The following is a 20,119-nucleotide window of genomic DNA, read 5'->3' on the forward strand; positions in this document are numbered from 1 at the left end:
ACAATGTTCTGTACTCGATTATTGTTCTATGTTTTGTTCACTTTGCTGTTTTTAATATGTACAGCACTTCGGGGCAGAAGAAGTTGGCCGGAACTAAAAAAGAGGGACTTCACGCGGCGTCTCATCTCAAACTTTTCCACCGACGTATCGCAGACTCCAAAGTAAAAGAGGGAATTGAAAAGCTGTTCTGCAAAGTTTCAAGAACTGTCTGGTGCTTTTTCTGAGATACGTAGGAGAGACTGATCTCCAAATGAACCACAATAGAAATACAATTGAAAAGTGGGTGGTTGATGAGCCTTTTGTGGACTTGTTGGTTAAGTCTCTCTAGGCCATTCAGGAAAACAGCTGTCTGGTTTTGTTAATATCTGTCTGTGGTTTCTTTTTATTTTCTTATTTTAAATTACATTTATTTATTTAATTATTATTATTATCATTATATATACACTTTTTTTTACTTGTTGGGGGGGGGGCAGCATTTGATGTAGTTTTGACTACTTCTGTCAATGATGTGTGTCTAAAACCCAATAAACTAAAATAATGAAAATGAAGATGGTGCGGAAACCATTTTGGTACGTGTCACTTTCAAAACTAGTGAAATATAAAAGCTTTCTTTGTGTTATTAGCATCAACATTTCAACTACTTCCTGTTACACGTTTGATGTTTTTAGCCAATTTTTAATCATTGATGTTTTATATAAATGTTTTCCTTTCTACAGTGTGACTTCGATCCACAAACTTAATTGGTTCTTGAACATGGTTCACCAACCGAAACATTGACAAAGTGAAACAGATTTTCCCAGAAGAAACATTGTAAATAATTAATAATTGGTTCCAGCCTCGACAAAAGCCCATATTTTATATTAAAAAATGCACACTTTGAAGACACTACAGTATATATATATATGTATATATATATATATATATATATATATATATATATATATATATATATATATATATATATATATATATATTAGGGCTGCAACAACTAATCGATTAAATCGATTAAAATCGATTATAAAAATAGTTGCCGATTAATTTAGTCATCGATTCGTTGGATCTATGCTATACGCATGCGCAGAGGCTTTTTAAAAAAAAATAAAAAAAAAAATTGTTTTTTTTTTAAAAAATAAACCTTTATTTATAAACTGCAACATGTACAAACAGCTGAGAAACAATAATCAAAATAAGTATGGTGCCAGTATGCTGTTTTTTTCCAATAAAATACCGGAAAGGATAGAAATGTAGTTTGTCTCTTTTATCCGATTATTAATCGATTAATCGAAGTAACAATCGACAGATTAATCGATTATCAAATTAATCGTTAGTTGCAGCCCTAAAATATATATATATATATATATATATATATATATATATATATATATATATATATATATATATATACATACACTGTATATATATGTATATATATATACACGATAGGTCAGTAAAAAAACACAGAGGCTAGTTCATCCCTACAAGCCTGTTTTGCTGGTTTTCCTTACTCTTCAGGGGATTCTCTTCAGGAAATCCCCTGAAAAGCAGGGAAACCTGCAAAACAGGCTTGTAGGGATGAAATAGCCTCTGTATTTTTTAATTACCTATACATATACATATATATATATATATATATACACACACACATATATATATATACATATACATATATGTGTATATATATATATACATATATATACATATATATATATATATATATACATATATATATATATATATATATATATATACATATACATATATATATACATATACATATATATATATATATATATATATATATATATATATATATATATATATATATATAAAAATATATATATATATATATATGTATATGTATATATATATGTGTGTGTATATATATATTTCTGTGTGGAGTTTGCATGTTAGGGATAGGCCCCTCCCACCTCCAAAGACATGCACCTGGGGATGGATAGGCCCCTCCCACCTCCAAAGACATGCACCTGGGGATAGGCCCCTCCCACCTCCAAAGACATGCACCTGGGGATAGGCCCCTCCCACCTCCAAAGACATGCACCTGTGGATAGGCCCCTCCCACCTCCAAAGACATGCACCTGGGGATAGGCCCCTCCCACCTCCAAAGACATGCACCTGGGGATAGGCCCCTCCCACCTCCAAAGACATGCACCTGATAGGTTGATTGGCAACACTAAATGGTCCCTAGTGTGTGAATGTTGTCTGTCTGTGTTGGCCCTGTGATGAGGTGGTGACTTGTCCAGGGTGTACCCCGCCTTCTGCCCGAATGTTGCTGAGATAGGCTCCAGCACCCCCCGCGACCCCGAAAGGGACAAGCAGTAGAAAATGAATGGATGGATGGACGTCACGTGGCCAATTTTCAGTAAGGTGGCAATTAGGAATCCACTCTCATCGTTCATCAGAGAAATGTCGCAGCTGAAATAAGTGAAGACGTGAGAAGTGACAAAAAAGAAGTCAACAAACCTGTTTGTTGATGTTTGTTGAAGAGAGCGTCCAGTAGTTGACGTTGTCGCTCGTTCTCCTCTTTTGTTCTAGAAAGTTCCTCCTCGTATTCTGCTATCGTTCTTTCTAACACTACAAATATTTCTTCCACAGCAGCAGTTAGTCGCTGCTTCACCAACACTCTCAGCATTTCTACTTTGCACATTTTCACACAATCACGTCCGCTTTGTCTCTTTGTAAGCGGCTAATAAACTAAGCTAAGCTAACTAGCAAGCTAAACTAGCCGTGTTTGATCACTTCCGCGTTTTTGCTCAGTTCTAAGTACTTCCGGTGTTCTGACCAATCGAGATGCTTTATCAAAACGAGAGCCACTCAACTCAACTGAGCATGCGCACGCACGAACTACAAACTGGTAGCTTTTTTTTTTGTTTGTGACAAAGCAGCTCGATTCGGGATCGAATAATTATTAATTATTCATGATTACAATTATTATTATTATCCAAAAAAACCGGATTGAAGTGACAAGAAGTATGATATGATACGTCCACACATCGCCATTGCGCAGAGTGCGCATGCGTACATCCGCCGCCATGTAGGACCGTTCTATGATTAAAAGTGAACAAAATCCATTCATACTCGTGGTAATGTACACCCCTTTAACACATCTAGCTGATAATAATAATATTTTCAATGTTGTATTGGACGATGTGATAATTATAAACAAAAATATTGTCACATCGGCTACTAAAATATATATTTAGTAGATTCGAAGGTATTGGCAGTTTGAGCCGCTAGATGGCAGTAGTGTATAAACTATTTCAGACAACTCGGTTTCAGCATTGGTCCCAAACACGGAACCACGTGGTCACTTTTAACCAATCAGAGAGAGTATGGCCAGATCATCTCTTTGCTGATTGGTCAAAATACCCTCACCTTTTTATTTATTTGTATTTTTTTTTTTAATTTTTATTATTGACATCCAGCATCAGACATTCTTATCCATGACATCATATTCACATACATCATATATCTGTTGTCTGCCCTACATGTCAAAATATTTGTTGTTTATATCCCAGCCAACCCCCCCCCTCCCAAAAAAAGAAAGAAACAGCAAAAAAAACAAAACAAAAACAAAAAACAAAGTAATATCTACAAATACATCAATTAAATAAACAAAAAATAAATAATACATTAATCATAATAATAATCAGAAATAAAAATAAATGTTAGAGACCAGGCTTTCTGCTCCACCGCTCCCAGTCTGTGGAATGCTCTCCCTGACCACCTGAGGGCACCACAGACTGTGGATGCTTTTAAAAAAGGCTTAAAAACCCTTCTTTAAAAAAAAAAAAAAAAAAAAAGCCTTTTTATAGATATATGCATACTAGTTGTTGCTATTAGGCTGTTCTAGTTTTTATTTTGTATTTATTTTTTTTATTATTATTATTAGTTTTTTCAATACACTGTAGCACTTTGAGGTTGTTTACTCAATGTAAAGTGCTTTTTACATATAAAATCTATTATTAGTATTATTATTAGATTAAAAAATAAATAAATAAAAATACCCTGACGTGACCACAAGGCGCCGTGTTACTCTCAGAACTATTTAAGTTACACGCATAGCTCTAAGATTTTTGTGGCCCACCTTTTGAAAAGTGTACTTATTTATTATTATTATTATTAGACCCCCCCCCCCAAACATCACTGCTCCACGTACACACCCTCACTATGTTTACATGTACTAGATAATATTATTGACTTAACTTGTTTGACAATAATCAGTGGGCATTTTAAGGATGGCTAAAGGCTCTCTAAAATATTCTTAAACCCCCCCAAAATATTTCATTTATATTAATTTTACAGTGACAAAGACACATTTAAAGGCCTACTGAAATGAATTTTTTTTATTTAAACGGGGATAGCAGATCTATTCTATGTGTCATACTTGATCATTTTGCGATATTGCCATATTTTTGCTGAAAGGATTTAGTATAGAACAATGACGATAAAGATTGCAACTTTTGGTATCTGATAAAAAAAAGGCTCGCCCCTACCGGAAGTAGCGTGACGTAGTCAGTTGAACATATACGCAAAGTTCCCTATTGTTTACAATGATGGCCGCATGAAGTGAGAGAGATTCGGACCGAGAAAGCGACAATTTCCCCATTAATTTGAGCGAGGATGAAAGATTTGTGGATGAGTAAAGTGCAAGTGAAGGACTAGTGGGGAGTTGAAGCTATTCAGATAGGGAAGATGCTGTGAGAGTGACCTGATATTCAGCTGGGAATGACTACAACAGTAAATAAACACAAGACATATATATACTCTATTAGCCACAACACAACCAGGCTTATATTTAATATGCCACAAATTAATCCTGCATAAAAACACCTGCGTGTTTGTTATGCTAGCTCCTAGCTCCTCTGCTAGCTCCTAGCTCCATAGAACACGCCAATACAATTCAAACACCTGATCAACACACACAATCACTCAGCCCAAAAGACCGTTCACCTAACCCAAGGTTCATAAAGCTTATATATTTAAAAAAAAGTTACGTACGTGACGCGCACATACGGTCAAGCGATCAAATGTTTAGAAGCCAAAGCTGCATACTCACAGTAGCACGTCTGCGTCTTTGTCATCCAAATCAAAGTAATCCTGGTAAGAGTCTGTGTTGTCCCAGTTCTCTACAGGCGTCTGTGTATCCAAGTCAAAAGTCCTCCTGGTTAGAGTCTCTGTTATCCGAGTTCTTCCATCTTGACTGCATCTTTCGGGAATGTAAACAAAGAAGCGCCGGCTGTGTACGTGTTGCTGCTGACTTCCCTCGCAAAATAGACGCTTCGCACCGACAACTTTCTTCTTTGCTTGCTCAGCTTCTTTCTCCATAATGCAATGAACATAATTGCAACAGATTCACCAACACAGATGTCCAGAATACTGTGGAATAATGACATGAAAACAGAGCTATTTCGTATTGACTTCAATGGTGTCCGAATACTTCCGTTTCAATGATTGACGTCACGCGCATACGTCATCCTCAGAGGCGTTTCGAACCGGAAGTGTGGCGGGAAATGTAAAATGTCACTTTATAAGTTAACCCGGCCGTATTGGCATGTGTTGCAATGTTAAGATGTCATCATTGATATATAAACTATCAGACTGCGTGGTCGCTAGTAGTGGCTTTCTGTAGGCCATTAAATATGATAACATTTACGTCAAATTTCCCTTTGGTAACGATTATCTGATCATTGTAGATTATCATCAGTGGATAAAAACAATAACCATAATGATATATAATTATTTGATTATTAATGCATCTGAAGTGAAGTCTTGCCTGTCTTTCAAAACTACTGCCCCCTCGAAAGCAGGCCTGGGCAATTATTTTGACAGGGGGGCCAAATTTAGAGAAAAAAATGTGTCTGGGGGCCGGTATATCTATTTTTAGGAAAACTAATACAAAACCTCACACTAAAGTCTGATTGAATGCTAAAAATGTTATGACAGACCGCCTTAAAAACGGAATGTAATTTTAATTTTTTCTCTGAAGGATAAAACCCTGAATATTGACAACATATGAACGTCACACCCCCTCTCAATACGCATATTTTACAATCAAGCCAAATGCAACAAACACAGCAAAATATGAACGTGAAGGGTAAAAAAACAAAAAACACCTACAATCTGATATATGTGATATATCACTAAACTTTGGAACTTTCTTGTAAAAATCTCCTTCCACGTCTGTCCCTGACACCCACATTTCAGGCTCTGGAAACACTCTGTGGAAACGCTCCCCACCCACACTGCTTGGTGCCTCGTCTGACCTGCTGTGACGTAGATTACCATAGTAACTAGTAGGGTTGTACGGTATACGGCAGGGGTCACCAACCTTTTTGAAACCAAGAGCTACTTCTTGGGTAGTGATTAATGCGAAGGGCTACCAGTTTGATACACACTTAAATAAATTGCCAGAAGTAGCCAATTTGCTCAATTTACCTTTAACTCTGTTATTATTAATAATTAATGATATTTATCTTTGTGGAAACACTGATCATCTTAATGATTTCTCACAATAAATATATATAGAAACAGATAAATATCAATATGCAACACTTTATTTTTATATTTTCTCTAAGTGCACATTTTTCAAATTGAACATTTTCAAATGATCACTTCTAAGACAGTCTTGTGAAATCACAATATCCCATTTTAACTAGCTAGCCACTAACATTTTTGAACAAATCATGAATTACTTTGCACCATGTTTGTACAAATAATAACTCATGTAAAATACAAAAGTAAACTCTCAAATTTTTAAATCATGTCACACTTTGATCTGGACACCAAATCTGTTATCTGTTTCTTTGTCAGTTAGTGGGAAGCCTGGCATTGCATGCTGTTAACTAGTGTGTTGTACTCTGGTGTGTAACTTGACACTGCAACTCTGAGTGAGTCTTGCAGATGTGCATCAGTGAGGCGTGTTCTGTGTTTGTTCTTGATGAAGTTCATGTCAGAAAAGGCTGATTCACAAAGATAAGATTTTTCCTCATTGTTTGCGGAACCTTCTTAATCTTTTGGACATATTTTCACAGCAATCTGGCCTTAAGCTTAATTATGATAAATGTAAAATGTTAAGGATCGGAAATCTAAAGGGAACGTCCTTTCGAATGGAATGCAAAGTGCCTGTTTTGTGGACAGATGGACCAGTTAACATACTTGGTGTTGTTGTCCCAGAAAATCTGGAAGATCTAGGCTCAGTAAATTATGCAATTATGGAAAGGGAAATCCCTAACCTTGTATGGTAAAATGTCTATTGCCAACTCCTTAATTATTCCTCAATTTATTTATTTGTTTTTGTCATTACCAGCTCCATCACAAAACTTTAAGATTTATGAGCGGAGGGTCTTCGATTTTGTCTGGAACGGCAAACCAGAAAAGATTAAAAGAAAGGTTTTGTACAAAGAGTATGAATATGGGGGCCTGAAACTTCTCAACCTTGAAGCTATGTGTCTGTCTTTAAAAGCATCAATTGTTCCAAAGATGTATTTAAACATTGAGTGGTACACAAATGTCCTGTTGGACAAAAAACATGTACTGTATCAAAAGAAATTGTATCCTTTTTTACAAGTGATCCCCTCCCAGAGAGTCTGCTGGGAAACATGGCGGGGTTCATAAAGGAAACAATCCACTCATAGTGGTGTTTTCAATTTGATGTGCCAGAAAAAAAGAGACGATATTTTGCAGCAGTTAATATGGATGAACTCTAATATTGTAATAGATGGAAAGCCTTTCTTTTGGAAAAATATGTTTGAAAGAGGAATCATTTTTGTCAATGATATTATCAATGAGAATGGTAAAATGATGAAGTATGATGAATTTAGAGCTATGTATGGTGATGCTTGCTCAAGCTTTTCATTTTATCAACTAACTGGAGTAATTGGGAAAAGATGGAAACAAATAATTAATTATGGAACTACTAAATTATTAGTTTGTAAACCTCTAATAAGAAATTCTAGTTGGCAAAAAGGAACTAAAATAAATAGAAAAAGATATAATTTTTATTTAATAAAGAAATCTTTGAAGGCTGCCTCATACAACACAAATGGAAAATGGGAGGACTTTTTTGACTGCCCGTTGCCATGGGATGCCATATTCAAACTAATCTATAAAACCACTATCCATGTGCAAAATCGTTATTTTCAAATTAAAATTATTTATAACTTCTTACCCACAGGGAAAATGTTAAAATGATGGAATATGACAGAGTCAGATGATTGCCGATTTTGTTGTCAGGAGCCTGAATCCACCCTGCATTTGTTTTGGTATTGTCATATTGTGTCTTTGTTTTGGGTGGAAGTTGAAAAAATGTGTTTAAGGATTGGTTTGTTTATGAAGCTTAATGTGGTTTCTGTTATTTTAGGAGAGTTCATTGACAATCATGATTTAGTCCATTTAATTATAGTACTCAGTAAAAGGTTTATTTTTAAGGCCAAAAACAGATATTCACTTAGTATTACTTTCTTTAAAACATTTATTCAGTATTTTCTAACTTTAGAAAGTTACATGGTTGAAAACGATAATGATGCCAAAAAACATTAAAAAAAAGATGAGAAGTCCTCAAAGGCTTATTTTGAAAGTATAATTATGTTTATAGATTATATGATATCTGTTGTTGTGTTCCCTCATTTGAGTGACCTGGACATAATCTGGACTGTACATAAATGCTTATTTTGAAAATGTAATTTTGTTTATAAATTATATGCAATCTGTTGTGTTCCCTAATTTGTTTCTGTGTACATGAATGAAGGTGTGTGTTGCTGAGTCCGACTTGGACATTATCTGGACTGGGCCTGCTTTAAAAAACCCTTTAAACAAATCTAATTTCATTGACAACCTGGTCTGTTGAAGATAAGGCCCTTTTTTAAATAATAAAATAAAATAAGATAAATAAATAAAAAACATTTTCTTGGATAAAAAAGAAAGTAAAACAATATAAAAATAAATACATAAAAAATAGTAATTAATGAAAATGTTAGTGGACCAGCAGCCTATACAATCATGTGTGCTTCAGGGACTGTGGCCCTTGCAGATGTGTTGTCTATGTTGTGTTCAGGGACTGTGTCCCTTGCAGATGTGTTGTCTATGTTGTGTTCAGGGACTGTGGCCCTTGCAGATGTGTTGTCTATGTTGTGTTCAGGGACTGTGTCCCTTGCCGATGTGTTGTCTATGTTGTGTTCAGGGACTGTGGCCCTTGCCGATGTGTTGTCTATGTTGTGTTCAGGGACTGTGTCCCTTGCAGATGTGTTGTCTATGTTGTGGGAACCAGAATATTGGTAGCAGAAAGAAATAACCCCTTTTGTGTGAGTGGGTGTGGATGAGTGTGCATGGGGGAGGTTGTTTGGGTTGATGCACTGATTGAAAGTGTATCTTGTGTTTTTTCTATGTAGATTTAATTTTTAAAATAAAAAATAAAAAAAATAAAAAATAAAAAAATTTAAATTTTTTTTATTTCATTTTTAGAACAGGCCCGCGGGCGACTCATCTGGTCCTTATGGGCGACCTGGTGCCCGCAGGCACCGCGTTGGTGACCCCTGGTATACGGGTATTAGTATAGTACCGCGATACTAATGAATCATATTCGGCACCATACCGCCTCTGAAAAGTACCGGTCCGCCACACCCTAAGATTTTTTTGTTAAAATAAAGCCAATGCAATCTTTTCTGGTCCCCTTTATTTAGAAAAGTACCGAAAAGTATCAAAATAATATTGGTATCAGGACAACACTAGTCACTAAAATATCATGCAAAAGCGCAGATTCCAACCATTAAAATATGTTGTATGGTTCAAGACTTCCGGTCATTTGAAAACATGAGTGCACTTCATAATGGCAGCTACACTTTACATCTTAAACATCGAAAAAAAAATATTTGGGAATGTCCGGTGGGCCAGATTGAAAAGTTTAACGGGCCGCATGTGGCCCCCGGGCCTTCATTTGCCCAGGTCTGCTCTAAAGGGTCCTTGAACGCACCGCCGTTATGTGCTATGAGGTGCAAAAGTGAAATGTGAACATAACTTTGTCTGATGCTGCCACACATACATTTTACTATATTTTTACCTCTCTTCTGTCACTTTGCTGCTACTATTAGGAATGAACCATTTTGTATTTTTAAAGGGGTGTGTGTAGGTAGTGTGACACATTCCTAACAATATAAACTTATATATATATGAAAAAAGAATAAAAACCCAGACAAAGCGAGAAACAGAGCAGGAAGACATGCAGAGTGTTTGACTTAAGAACTATCTTGATTGGCAACCAGAACCAGCTGCACCTCGTGGTAGCCAACCAGGAGCAGGGGAGAAACCAGTGTGCTGAGCAGGTGTAAAGCCGCAGCCAGACACATCTAGAGATAAGAGAAATTAAACCAAAGCGCGGGAAACAACAAAACAAGTCGCCTTACCTTAGAGAATAAATACTGTGGATCCAGCACCATCCTCTCAGACTAGCAAACCATCAATTTGCAATCAACTCAACGCCCTGAGAAATTCAAATAAAAGTTTTATTTAGGTTACTCAGCAAGATGACGCATTTTGTCACAAACTGCAAGAAATCTGCAGACTTTTGAAGGAATTAATACACATTTTATGGGATCAGTTTTTCTGTATTCTAATCAGTGACGGTGCAGGAAGGGTGTAGGACTATGTTTGCGGTAAAAAGATGATATGAAGTGACAATTCACACGTCACGGGACCCAACGAAAAGGAGGGGCGGCCAGTTCCTCACAAACTCTCACTCGCGTGTCTTTTCATGTGCTGAATGTACGACGCGTGATACCTAAAACTTGTGTCGCACACCGAACATGAAAACGGTTTCTCCCCGGTGTGCAATCTCCCGTGTTCCGTCAGAGTCGACTTTTGGGAGAACCTTTTATCGCAAACTGTGCAGGCAAAAGGTTTCTCTCCTGTGTGCGTCCGCATGTGTTGATTCAAAGACGTCTGAAAGCGGAAGCTTGTTTGGCAGACGGAGCAAGAAAACGGTTTCTCTCCGGTGTGCACTCTCCTGTGGGTCACCAACGTCGAATAGTAACGGAAGCTCTTTTTGCAGACCGCGCAGGAAAACGGTTTCTCTCCGGTGTGTGTTCTCGTGTGTTTCCTCAGGCTGCTCTTTTCAGAAAAGGTTTTACCGCACACTGAGCATGTGAAAGGTTTTTCCCCCGTGTGCGTTCTTTTGTGCGATATCAAACTTGCATTTCGAGTAAAGGCTTTTCCACAAAGCAAGCACGCGAAGGGTTTGACTTCAGTGTCAGCTATGGAGTCGGTGTCAGAGGAGTGTGATGTTACGTCGTCACTCTCTGATAGCGGAGCTAAGTCTGCTTGTGATCCTCCACAGTGGTCCTCGTGAGTGGAGCTGCTACTTGGAGCCTCCACCTCCCCTTTTTCCTCACTTTCACCTTTGACCTCATCATCTTCACTCTTCACAGTGACACAAGTCACGGAAAACTTGGAGATATCAGCTTCCTCATCCTCTTCTTTGATGTGGGGGGGCTCTGCCTCCTCCTGCTCCATCTCATCACAGACTGCAGGACACAAAAACATTCAACAATTAGTTTAAATGTATTATTTGGGGGTGACAGGAGTGCAGGTTTAAGGTAAGTTGAATGAAAGTCAACTGGTGGGTTATGACTAACTGATTTGTAACTCACACTTTCTCTGTGTATTGCACTTGTATTTTAAATGGCTTTTCATTAAGTCATTTAAATTTTGTCATGTATTTTTAATCCTGTGTGATTTTAATTGTGGATGTTAAATGTGCCATAGAAGGACTACAGGTGGAAATTAGCACGGTGCTAAGTCTGGTACAGCCATCTTTTAACAAAACAAACAAACCTGCGGGTCTTTGCCACGGCCAAATAAAATCATAGGAAATGTATCTTGTTTTTTCACTGTGAAGTGAAGTTAGGGCTGGGCAATGAATCAAAATATAATAAAAACCCACATTTAGACCTTCAAATTGAAAGATGAGTTATGTTCCATTATAGTAAAATCACATTAATGCGCTAAAGTACAGAAAAGTTGGAAGAACAAAAAACCTGCCTGGACGGTTTTAAAGAATGGACTTCATGTAGCGTCTCATTTATGTTTTATAATTCATTTATGTATTTATATTATTCACATGTGAATAATGCTGTATAATAGACTGTATTTATGTTATTCACATGTGAATAATTCTGTATAATAGACTGTATTTATATTATTCACATGTAAAAAAATATCTAGGTGTTTATTGTCTATTGTGAGCGAACTGTGGTGCTGAATTTCCTCCAGGGATCAATAAAGTACTTTCTATTCTATTCTACTTTCTATTCTAATCACAGGAGTGTCCAAACTTTTTCTCCTGATTGTCAAAAAAATAAAAATACAAAAGGTGCGGAAGCCATTTTGGTATCTGTCACTTTCAAAACCAGTGACATATAAATAATTTCTTCTTTTTTTTTTTTACAGAATTAGCGTGAACATTTCAACTATTTCCTGTAACAATAAACACGTTTGCTCCTTTTTAAATGACCCTTTAGGTTTTCATACATATTTTATTCATTCACATTTTTCTTCTTCTTTAAATATCTGTTCTAACAATCATTTGCAAAAGTTATCAAGAGTTGTTAGACAGTATATTGGCCACCACTAGGGGGTGCTCTCAATACAGCTAAAGCAGAGCCCTGTACACAGAGAACATGTCTCAAAGGTGGTCCTAAACATGGCCGCCTGTCGTCACATGAGAGGCTTTTGACCAATCAGAGTGAGTATGGCCAGAGAATCTCTTCAATGATTGGTCAAAAGCCTCTCACGTGACTACAGGGTGCCATGTTTGGGACCAACTCTGGAACCGAGTTGTCCACACTCTCAGTTTCCACAGCTATGTACAAAAAAAACAAACACAAAACAAACAAAAAAAAATCCCGCCTATAAGTAACTTTATCTATTGCGTGCAGCTCCATGCGTTCTCCTCATGAGCTAAATGGATTTTCTGTCTCTGCCTGATTCCTTGCTTCTTGTTCTGTTTAATACAGTGTTTTTCAACCACTGTGCCGCGGCACACTATTGTGCCGTGAGATACAGTCTGGTGGGAGATTATCCAATTTCACCTATTTGGGTTAAAAATATTTTTTGCCAACCAGTAATTATAGTCTGCAAATGATGTGTTGTAGTTGAGTGTCGGTGCTGTCTAGAGCTCGGCAGAGTAACCGTGTAATACTCTTCCATATCAGTAGGTGGCAGCAGGTAGCTAATTGCTTTGTAGATGTGGGAAACAGCGGGAGGCAGTGTGCAGGTAAAAAGGTGTCGAATGCTTTAACCAAAAATAAACAAAAGGTGAGTGCCCCTAAGAAAAGGCATTGAAGCTTAGGGAAGGCTATGCAGAACCAAACTAAAACTGAACTGGCTACAAAGTAAACAAAAACAGAATGCTGGACAACCGCAAAGACTTACTGTGGAGCAAAAATGGCGTCCACAATGTACATCCGAACATGACATGACAATCAACAATGTCCCCACAAAGAAGGATAAAAAAAAGTGAAATATTCTTGATTGCTAAAACAAAGTAGATGTGGGAAATATCGCTCAAAGGAAGACATGAAACTGCTACAGGAAAATACAAAAAAAAGAGAAAAAGCCACCAAAATAGGAGCGCAAGACAAGAAGTAAAACACTACACACAGGAAAACAGCAAAAAAGTCCAAATAAGTCAGGGTGTGATGTGACAGGTGGTGACAGTACACCTACTTTGAGACAAGAGCTATAGTGATGCATGCTTGGTTATGCTTTAAAGTCATATCCAACAATTGTGACTTTTTACTGTCTACTGAGTTTCATTTTGTAATGTTTTCCGCTGGTGGTGTGCCTCCGCATTTTTTCAACGCAAAAAATGCGCCTTGGCTCAAAAAAGGTTGAAGGCACAGTGGTTGAAAAATACTGATGTAGACCACAAGGAAGTCTTTTACAGTTAGAAATAATCATAATATACCTCTTTAATGCGCCTTATATACGAAAAAACCTGACTAGACCTGCTCATCTGCAGTGCGCCTTTTAACCCAATGCACCCTATGGTCCAGAAAATAGGGTAATCATCTACAAAGCACAACAATTCTACCAGACAACCTTCAAGACAGATTTGTTTAAAGAGAAAGTAAATATGATCTAAAAGGAAGTGACATCTTTAATAAATGGAGATTTAGAAGAGGAAGGGGACAAGCGGTAGAAAATGGATGGACAATGTGACGATGTATTTAAATCAGAGGTGTTAGTTTCTGGAACAATGTTGGCAGTGGAACTAAACTGTGTACATCTCCTACTGTACTTAAAAAGAAAGTACAAATCATGAAGAAGAAAGGATATCATTTGGAGTAAATGATTGTTTCAATGTTATTTTGGTTGGATATGAAATACGTTGGCCCTGTGATGAGGTGGCGACTTGTCCAGGGTGTATCCCGCCTTCCGCCCGAATGCAGCTGAGATAGGCTCCAGAAAAACACTCCAGCAGCAGGCCGCAGACAGACGCACCCGGTAGAGGACAAGGCACGAGAAAAGCAGGGGGCAGCCAGACCCCAAGCCAGCGAGAGACCCCACCCCACACGGGCAGAAAGGCGGGACGCCCCGCCCGAGGGGCCCGGAGACCCCCCGCAACCGGACGGGAAGACCGCCCCCGCCCCACCGGGCCCCCACGAGCCCACCCCCCACCCCCGGAGAGCGTGGCGAGGCCAGCCCCAGGCCACCCCACCCAAACCGGCCGCCACAGGACCACCCAGCACGGGGCCACGGGAACCACCCACCCCACCCGCAGGGACCCCAACGATGGAGATGGAACAACCAGCAACCGCCCCGCCGAGTCCCCCCCCTGAGGTAGGGGAAAATAAATAAATAAATAAAAATAAAATAAATAATAATAATATTAATAAAATATATATTTTTTTAAAAATATATAATTTTTTTAAAAATAATTAAAAGAAGATCACAGACATGCTGACACACAAGGTCGCCGCCCCAACAACTGGCCGACTCGCAGCACCTCGGAATACCCTGCAGCACCAAGCTACCACAGTAGACGCAGGGACCAGACCCAGCAGGCCCCAACCAAGACGGGCACCCGGAAGGGATGGACGGTGGGACCCAGGAGCTCCAGACATGCAGTCCGGATGCAGTAGCCCGAGGCGCCGACACCCACCCGACAGGCAGGCCCCGAACGTACCCCCAGAAATATACATACATATATATATACATACACATGTACACATACACATACATACACATATATACACCTACACATATATACACATACACATATATATACATACATACATACATACATACACACACATATACATACATATACGCAGTTTGTCAGCCCCGACAACCACCACGCGCGCGCGCTGCCACTAGTCACAACATCAGCCACCCCCCTGCACCAGACCCAGCAGCCACGGGCGCCCACACCACAAACAAACGGCAGCAGAAACAGCAGCCGCAACAGCAGCCGCAACACCCCCAGACAGCCAGCACCACCCAATCAAATCAAAGCGATCAAAAAAAAACCGCGACCGGCAACCACACGCCAACAGGATCACGGAGACCAGCCAGCGCCGGCCCACCAGCAAGCCCAAACGCCAACACGCAAACAAGAGACACCGACACCCCCCCTCCCCCCTCACCAAAATACCCCACCACCCCAACCCAAACCCGCACAAACGCACCACCGCCCAAACAACCGAGACACAGTATCCAGACCAGACACGGGCGCCGCGCCGCCACCACATCTAGTCACCAACAGAGACCCCACAGCGCAAGGTCGGGCCACACAGGCACGGAACCCACCCAACAGGAAGCGAGACCCGCGCGACGCCACACACAAATAAATAATAAGATTAAACAAAAATAATAATAATATTTAAAAAAATAAATAAATAAATAAATAAATAAAAAATAAATAAATAAAAATACAAATTAAATTAAATTAAAATGACCCACATCTATGACAAGAACATACCGTGACCACCCTTGACTTTTTACTTGCTAAAGAACGAGGGATGTATAATGATAATTTGCGATAAAACGGTTAGTAATACTAGTAATAATAGTCTAACTTTTTAATTACTGAAACCCCGTCATTTATTAATGCATTTTAGGCAACAGGAAGTCAGGCGCATGCGCACCAGGGTTGTTTGGCTTGATAATCATGGCGGACTAACGACACGGACTTTGCTCCGAAGATTTCCCCCCGGAGTAAATGGAGCGCAGCGCTTGGTTTGACCTCATTTTCCCTCGCTTCCCGCCGTGCGTTTAAGAGCGCACTGCTGTGTTTAGATGGAGACAGGTGTGGACAATATTGTCCCCACGCTAAAAGTATGCAGCCAAGGCGAAAACTATTTGATGTTGCTTTCATTTTCTCAACACAGCGTGCAGCAGGTGATGTGACGTGAACGTCGTCACAACTTGTTTATAAATTCGTTACTTTGTTTACTCCTCCTTTATTTGACTGTATCAGTGCTGAAATAACATCGATACTAGCTCAAATGTTTTGTCATCTCATCGAATTGAACGCAGGCTGTGAAGATTGTGTATGACATCAAATACAAACAAACAAAAACCAAGTGGGTTACACGTGTGTGTGTGTGCGTGTGTGTGTGTGTGTGAGAATGTGTGTGTGTGTGTGAGAGAGTGTGTGTGAGTGTGTGTGCGTGCGTGTGTGAGTGTGTGTTGCAGCTGAAATTAAGTTTAAAGTTACAGTAGCAATGACTGTCACACACAAACACTAGCTGTGGCGAAATTATTATCTACATTTGACCCATCAGCCTTGATCACCCCCCTGGGAGGTGAGGGGAGCAATGAGCAGCAGCCGCGCCCGGGAATCATTTTGTTTTGTAAATAAGTCAACACGTGAGAAATAAAGAAGTAAACAAACCCGACACAACTTGATGTTTGTTGAAAAGAGCGTCCAGTAGTTGACGTTGTCGCTCGTTCTCCTCTTTTGTTCTAGAAAGTTCCTCCTCGTATTCTGCTATCGTTCATTCGAAAACTACAAATATTTTCACGACGGCAGCAGTTAGTCGCTGCTTCACCAACACTCTCAGCATGTCTACTTTGCACATTTTCACACGCACACAACACTTTACACGCACACTTAGCGACGTGTCGATCACTTTCGCTTTTGTCTCTTTGTTAGCAGCTAGCGAGCTAAGCTAGCGAGGGAGGCTTCAAAGTACTTCCGGTGTTCTGACCAATCGGGCTACTCGACGCTACTGAGCATGCGCACACATGAACAACAAACGGTAGCTCTTTTTTTTTGACAAAAGCAGCGCGATTCGACAGAACGCCGGGATCGAATTATTAAATAATGAGTACTACAGACAGTTACTTATACAAAAATATGGATTAAAGTAATATTAAGTACAATATGTACAACAAGAACAAAAGACAACACTGCACGCTCGCTTCCACAAATCGGCAATGCGCAATGTGCGCATGCGTACACCCGCCGCCATGTTCTAAGGGTACGCAGCATGGAGCGCTACTGCCTACTGGCGCTGACGAGACGCGGGGCCGCCATCTTGGAGTGGTGATCCGCTCCACTCACTGCAATTCATTTGGCAGGAGCAATGAACTGTCAGCGCATTTAATTCATCTTACCTCACTGAATACCACTGATTTTCACACGCTTTTTTGTCATACGTGTAGCTATGATAAAGGACACATGTTTTATTATTCATAGTTTGCTTAACAGTAATAGAATATTCTTATGCTAGAAGTGACCAGATCAAAACTGGGAATATAATCCCAGAGAAGGGTCAGCTATTTTTAAGTGTAAGAAACAATATGATGAGGTTATATAAACATGCTACATAAACAATATATGAATACATTAGATATCTATATATCTTATAGACTGTATCTCTGTTGCTGCAGCAGCAGAGAGTTTATTCTGTCTTGACACTTTGTATTGATATTTTCTATTACATTCTTCCCTTAAATGATCATGTTTACACTGATTGTTTTATATGTATTTTTGATGTATGTCGCTTTGGATAAAAGCGTCTGCCAAATACTTCAACATAAACATATATAAACACCTGAAAGTCTTTTGATCAGCTAAAACCACCAATCTGTTTCACTGGATTCAGAATAAAAGCAAATTCTGTCTTACCCAACAATGTTAGTATTTGAATATTGTTACTTGAAGACTTATTCCTGGTTACAATTATACTGTTAAGAAAGTATTGTCTTATACTTTGCCTGAAATGAGAATGCATCATAATCAGTGGCGGCTGGTGAATGTTGTTTTAGGTGTCACAATCATTTATTTCAACTTTGTTATTCAAGTATGACATTTTGAAATGTAATTAATTTCATTGACAAGCAATTCTATTATGGTCATACTCTTGTTTGCTAGCGGCTAGGATTTCAGTAATATTGAAGATCTTTGCTCCTTCTCAACTCTGTGCTAATATTCTTTTCACAAAATACAACCAATAGTACGTTAATGTTAAATCTTACTTGTGAAAAGTAATCCCCGATTCCTATTTTCAACAGTCCGCTCATTTGAGCAGGAAAACGCTGAACACCATCTTTGTTTTCTACCTGTCAACTGTCAGTTTAGCATCTTTGTTTTCTACCTGTCAACTGTCAGTTTAGCATCTTTGTTTTCTACCTGTCAACTGTCAGTTTAGCATCTTTGTTTTCTACCCGTCAACTGTCAGTTCAGCATCTTTGTTTTCTACCCGTCAACTGTCACTTTAGCATCTTCGTTTTCTACCTGTCAACTGTCAGTTTAGCATCTTTGTTTTCTACCTGTCAACTGTCAGTTTAGCATCTTTGTTTTCTACCTGTCAACTGTCAGTTTAGCATCTTTGTTTTCTACCTGTCAACTGTCAGTTTAGGATCTTCGTTTTCTACCTGTCAACTGTCACTTTAGCATCTTTGTTTTCTCCCTGTCAACTGTCAGTTTAGGCTGCTCGCCGGCTCCTCATCACCACTTCAAGATGGCGGCCCCATTTCTGGCGTCACAGCAGCCAATGCTGCGTCCACTTATAACATGTCTATGCATACGACTTACAAAATCGATTCAAACGCGTTCATATACATCATTTTAACAAACCTAGATGTTGGTCAAAATACATTTTAAATAGTCTGGATTGTACGATGTGATAATTATAATAAATAGATTTACGTAAAGTATTTATGCGGTTGTAAAGTAGATTTAAAAGTATTTGCATCTTTGAGCCACTAAATGGGATTAAATGTATCAACTATTGAACATTACACAGGCAGTCGGGCTTGTTGTGGCCCTAAACAACATTTTCTTTGTGGTCCAATCTTTCAATGATTTATTTCTTATTATTAGATTGCTGAAGGCCCTAAACCCAACATCACACACACACTCATTATGTTCACACACACCAAAAATGGTCCCAATAAAACACCAGATCTTCCATTTCCCACATTTTTACCCTCCATGAAGTGAAATCCTCTCCTAAACTGCCGGTTGCCAGAGCAGCAAAGCCTCCGGTCCACACAAAAAACATCAGCGTGACACACATACTGCAGCCTGTAAAAATAGACTGGCTTTCAAAATAAAAGCACGGCAGTAACTTTGGTAACTTGCACACACCACTGTGCATGCATCTCTTCGGAAGGGGTGAGAGGATTTTTATGTGAAAGAAGCGTGAGGGAGGCAATCTGTCACAGGGAGGCGGCGTCACCCCAGGATGCACAGACGGAAGTCGTATATATATATATATATATACATATATATATATATATATATATATATATATATATACATATATATATATATATATATATATATACATATATATATATATATATATATATATACATATATATATATATATATATATATATACATATATATATATATATATATATATATACATATATATATATATATATATATACATATATATATATATATATACATATATATATATATACATATATATATATATACATATATATATATATACATATATATATATATACATATATATATATACATATATATATATATATATATATATATATATACATATATATATATATATATATATATACATATATATATATATATATATATACATATATATATATATATATA

General features: G+C 38.3%; 1 protein-coding gene across 1 annotated transcript in view; it reads right to left on the minus strand.

Annotated features, from left to right (window-relative positions):
* Positions 1–20,119, minus strand: part of LOC133630102 (zinc finger protein 773-like) — a 31,575-nt gene that overhangs the window by 1,964 nt on the left and 9,492 nt on the right. The window contains exons 3-4 of the mRNA XM_062021409.1: positions 10,419–11,534; positions 10,290–10,361 (exon numbers count right to left, since the gene is read on the minus strand). Of these exons, the coding sequence (XP_061877393.1) occupies positions 10,738–11,534 (797 nt within the window). The 3' untranslated portion in view covers positions 10,290–10,361; positions 10,419–10,737. The remainder of the gene's footprint in view (positions 1–10,289; positions 10,362–10,418; positions 11,535–20,119) is intronic.

The sequence above is a fragment of the Entelurus aequoreus genome, linkage group LG02, assembly GCF_033978785.1.
Source record: "Entelurus aequoreus isolate RoL-2023_Sb linkage group LG02, RoL_Eaeq_v1.1, whole genome shotgun sequence".
NCBI lineage: Eukaryota > Metazoa > Chordata > Actinopteri > Syngnathiformes > Syngnathidae > Entelurus > Entelurus aequoreus.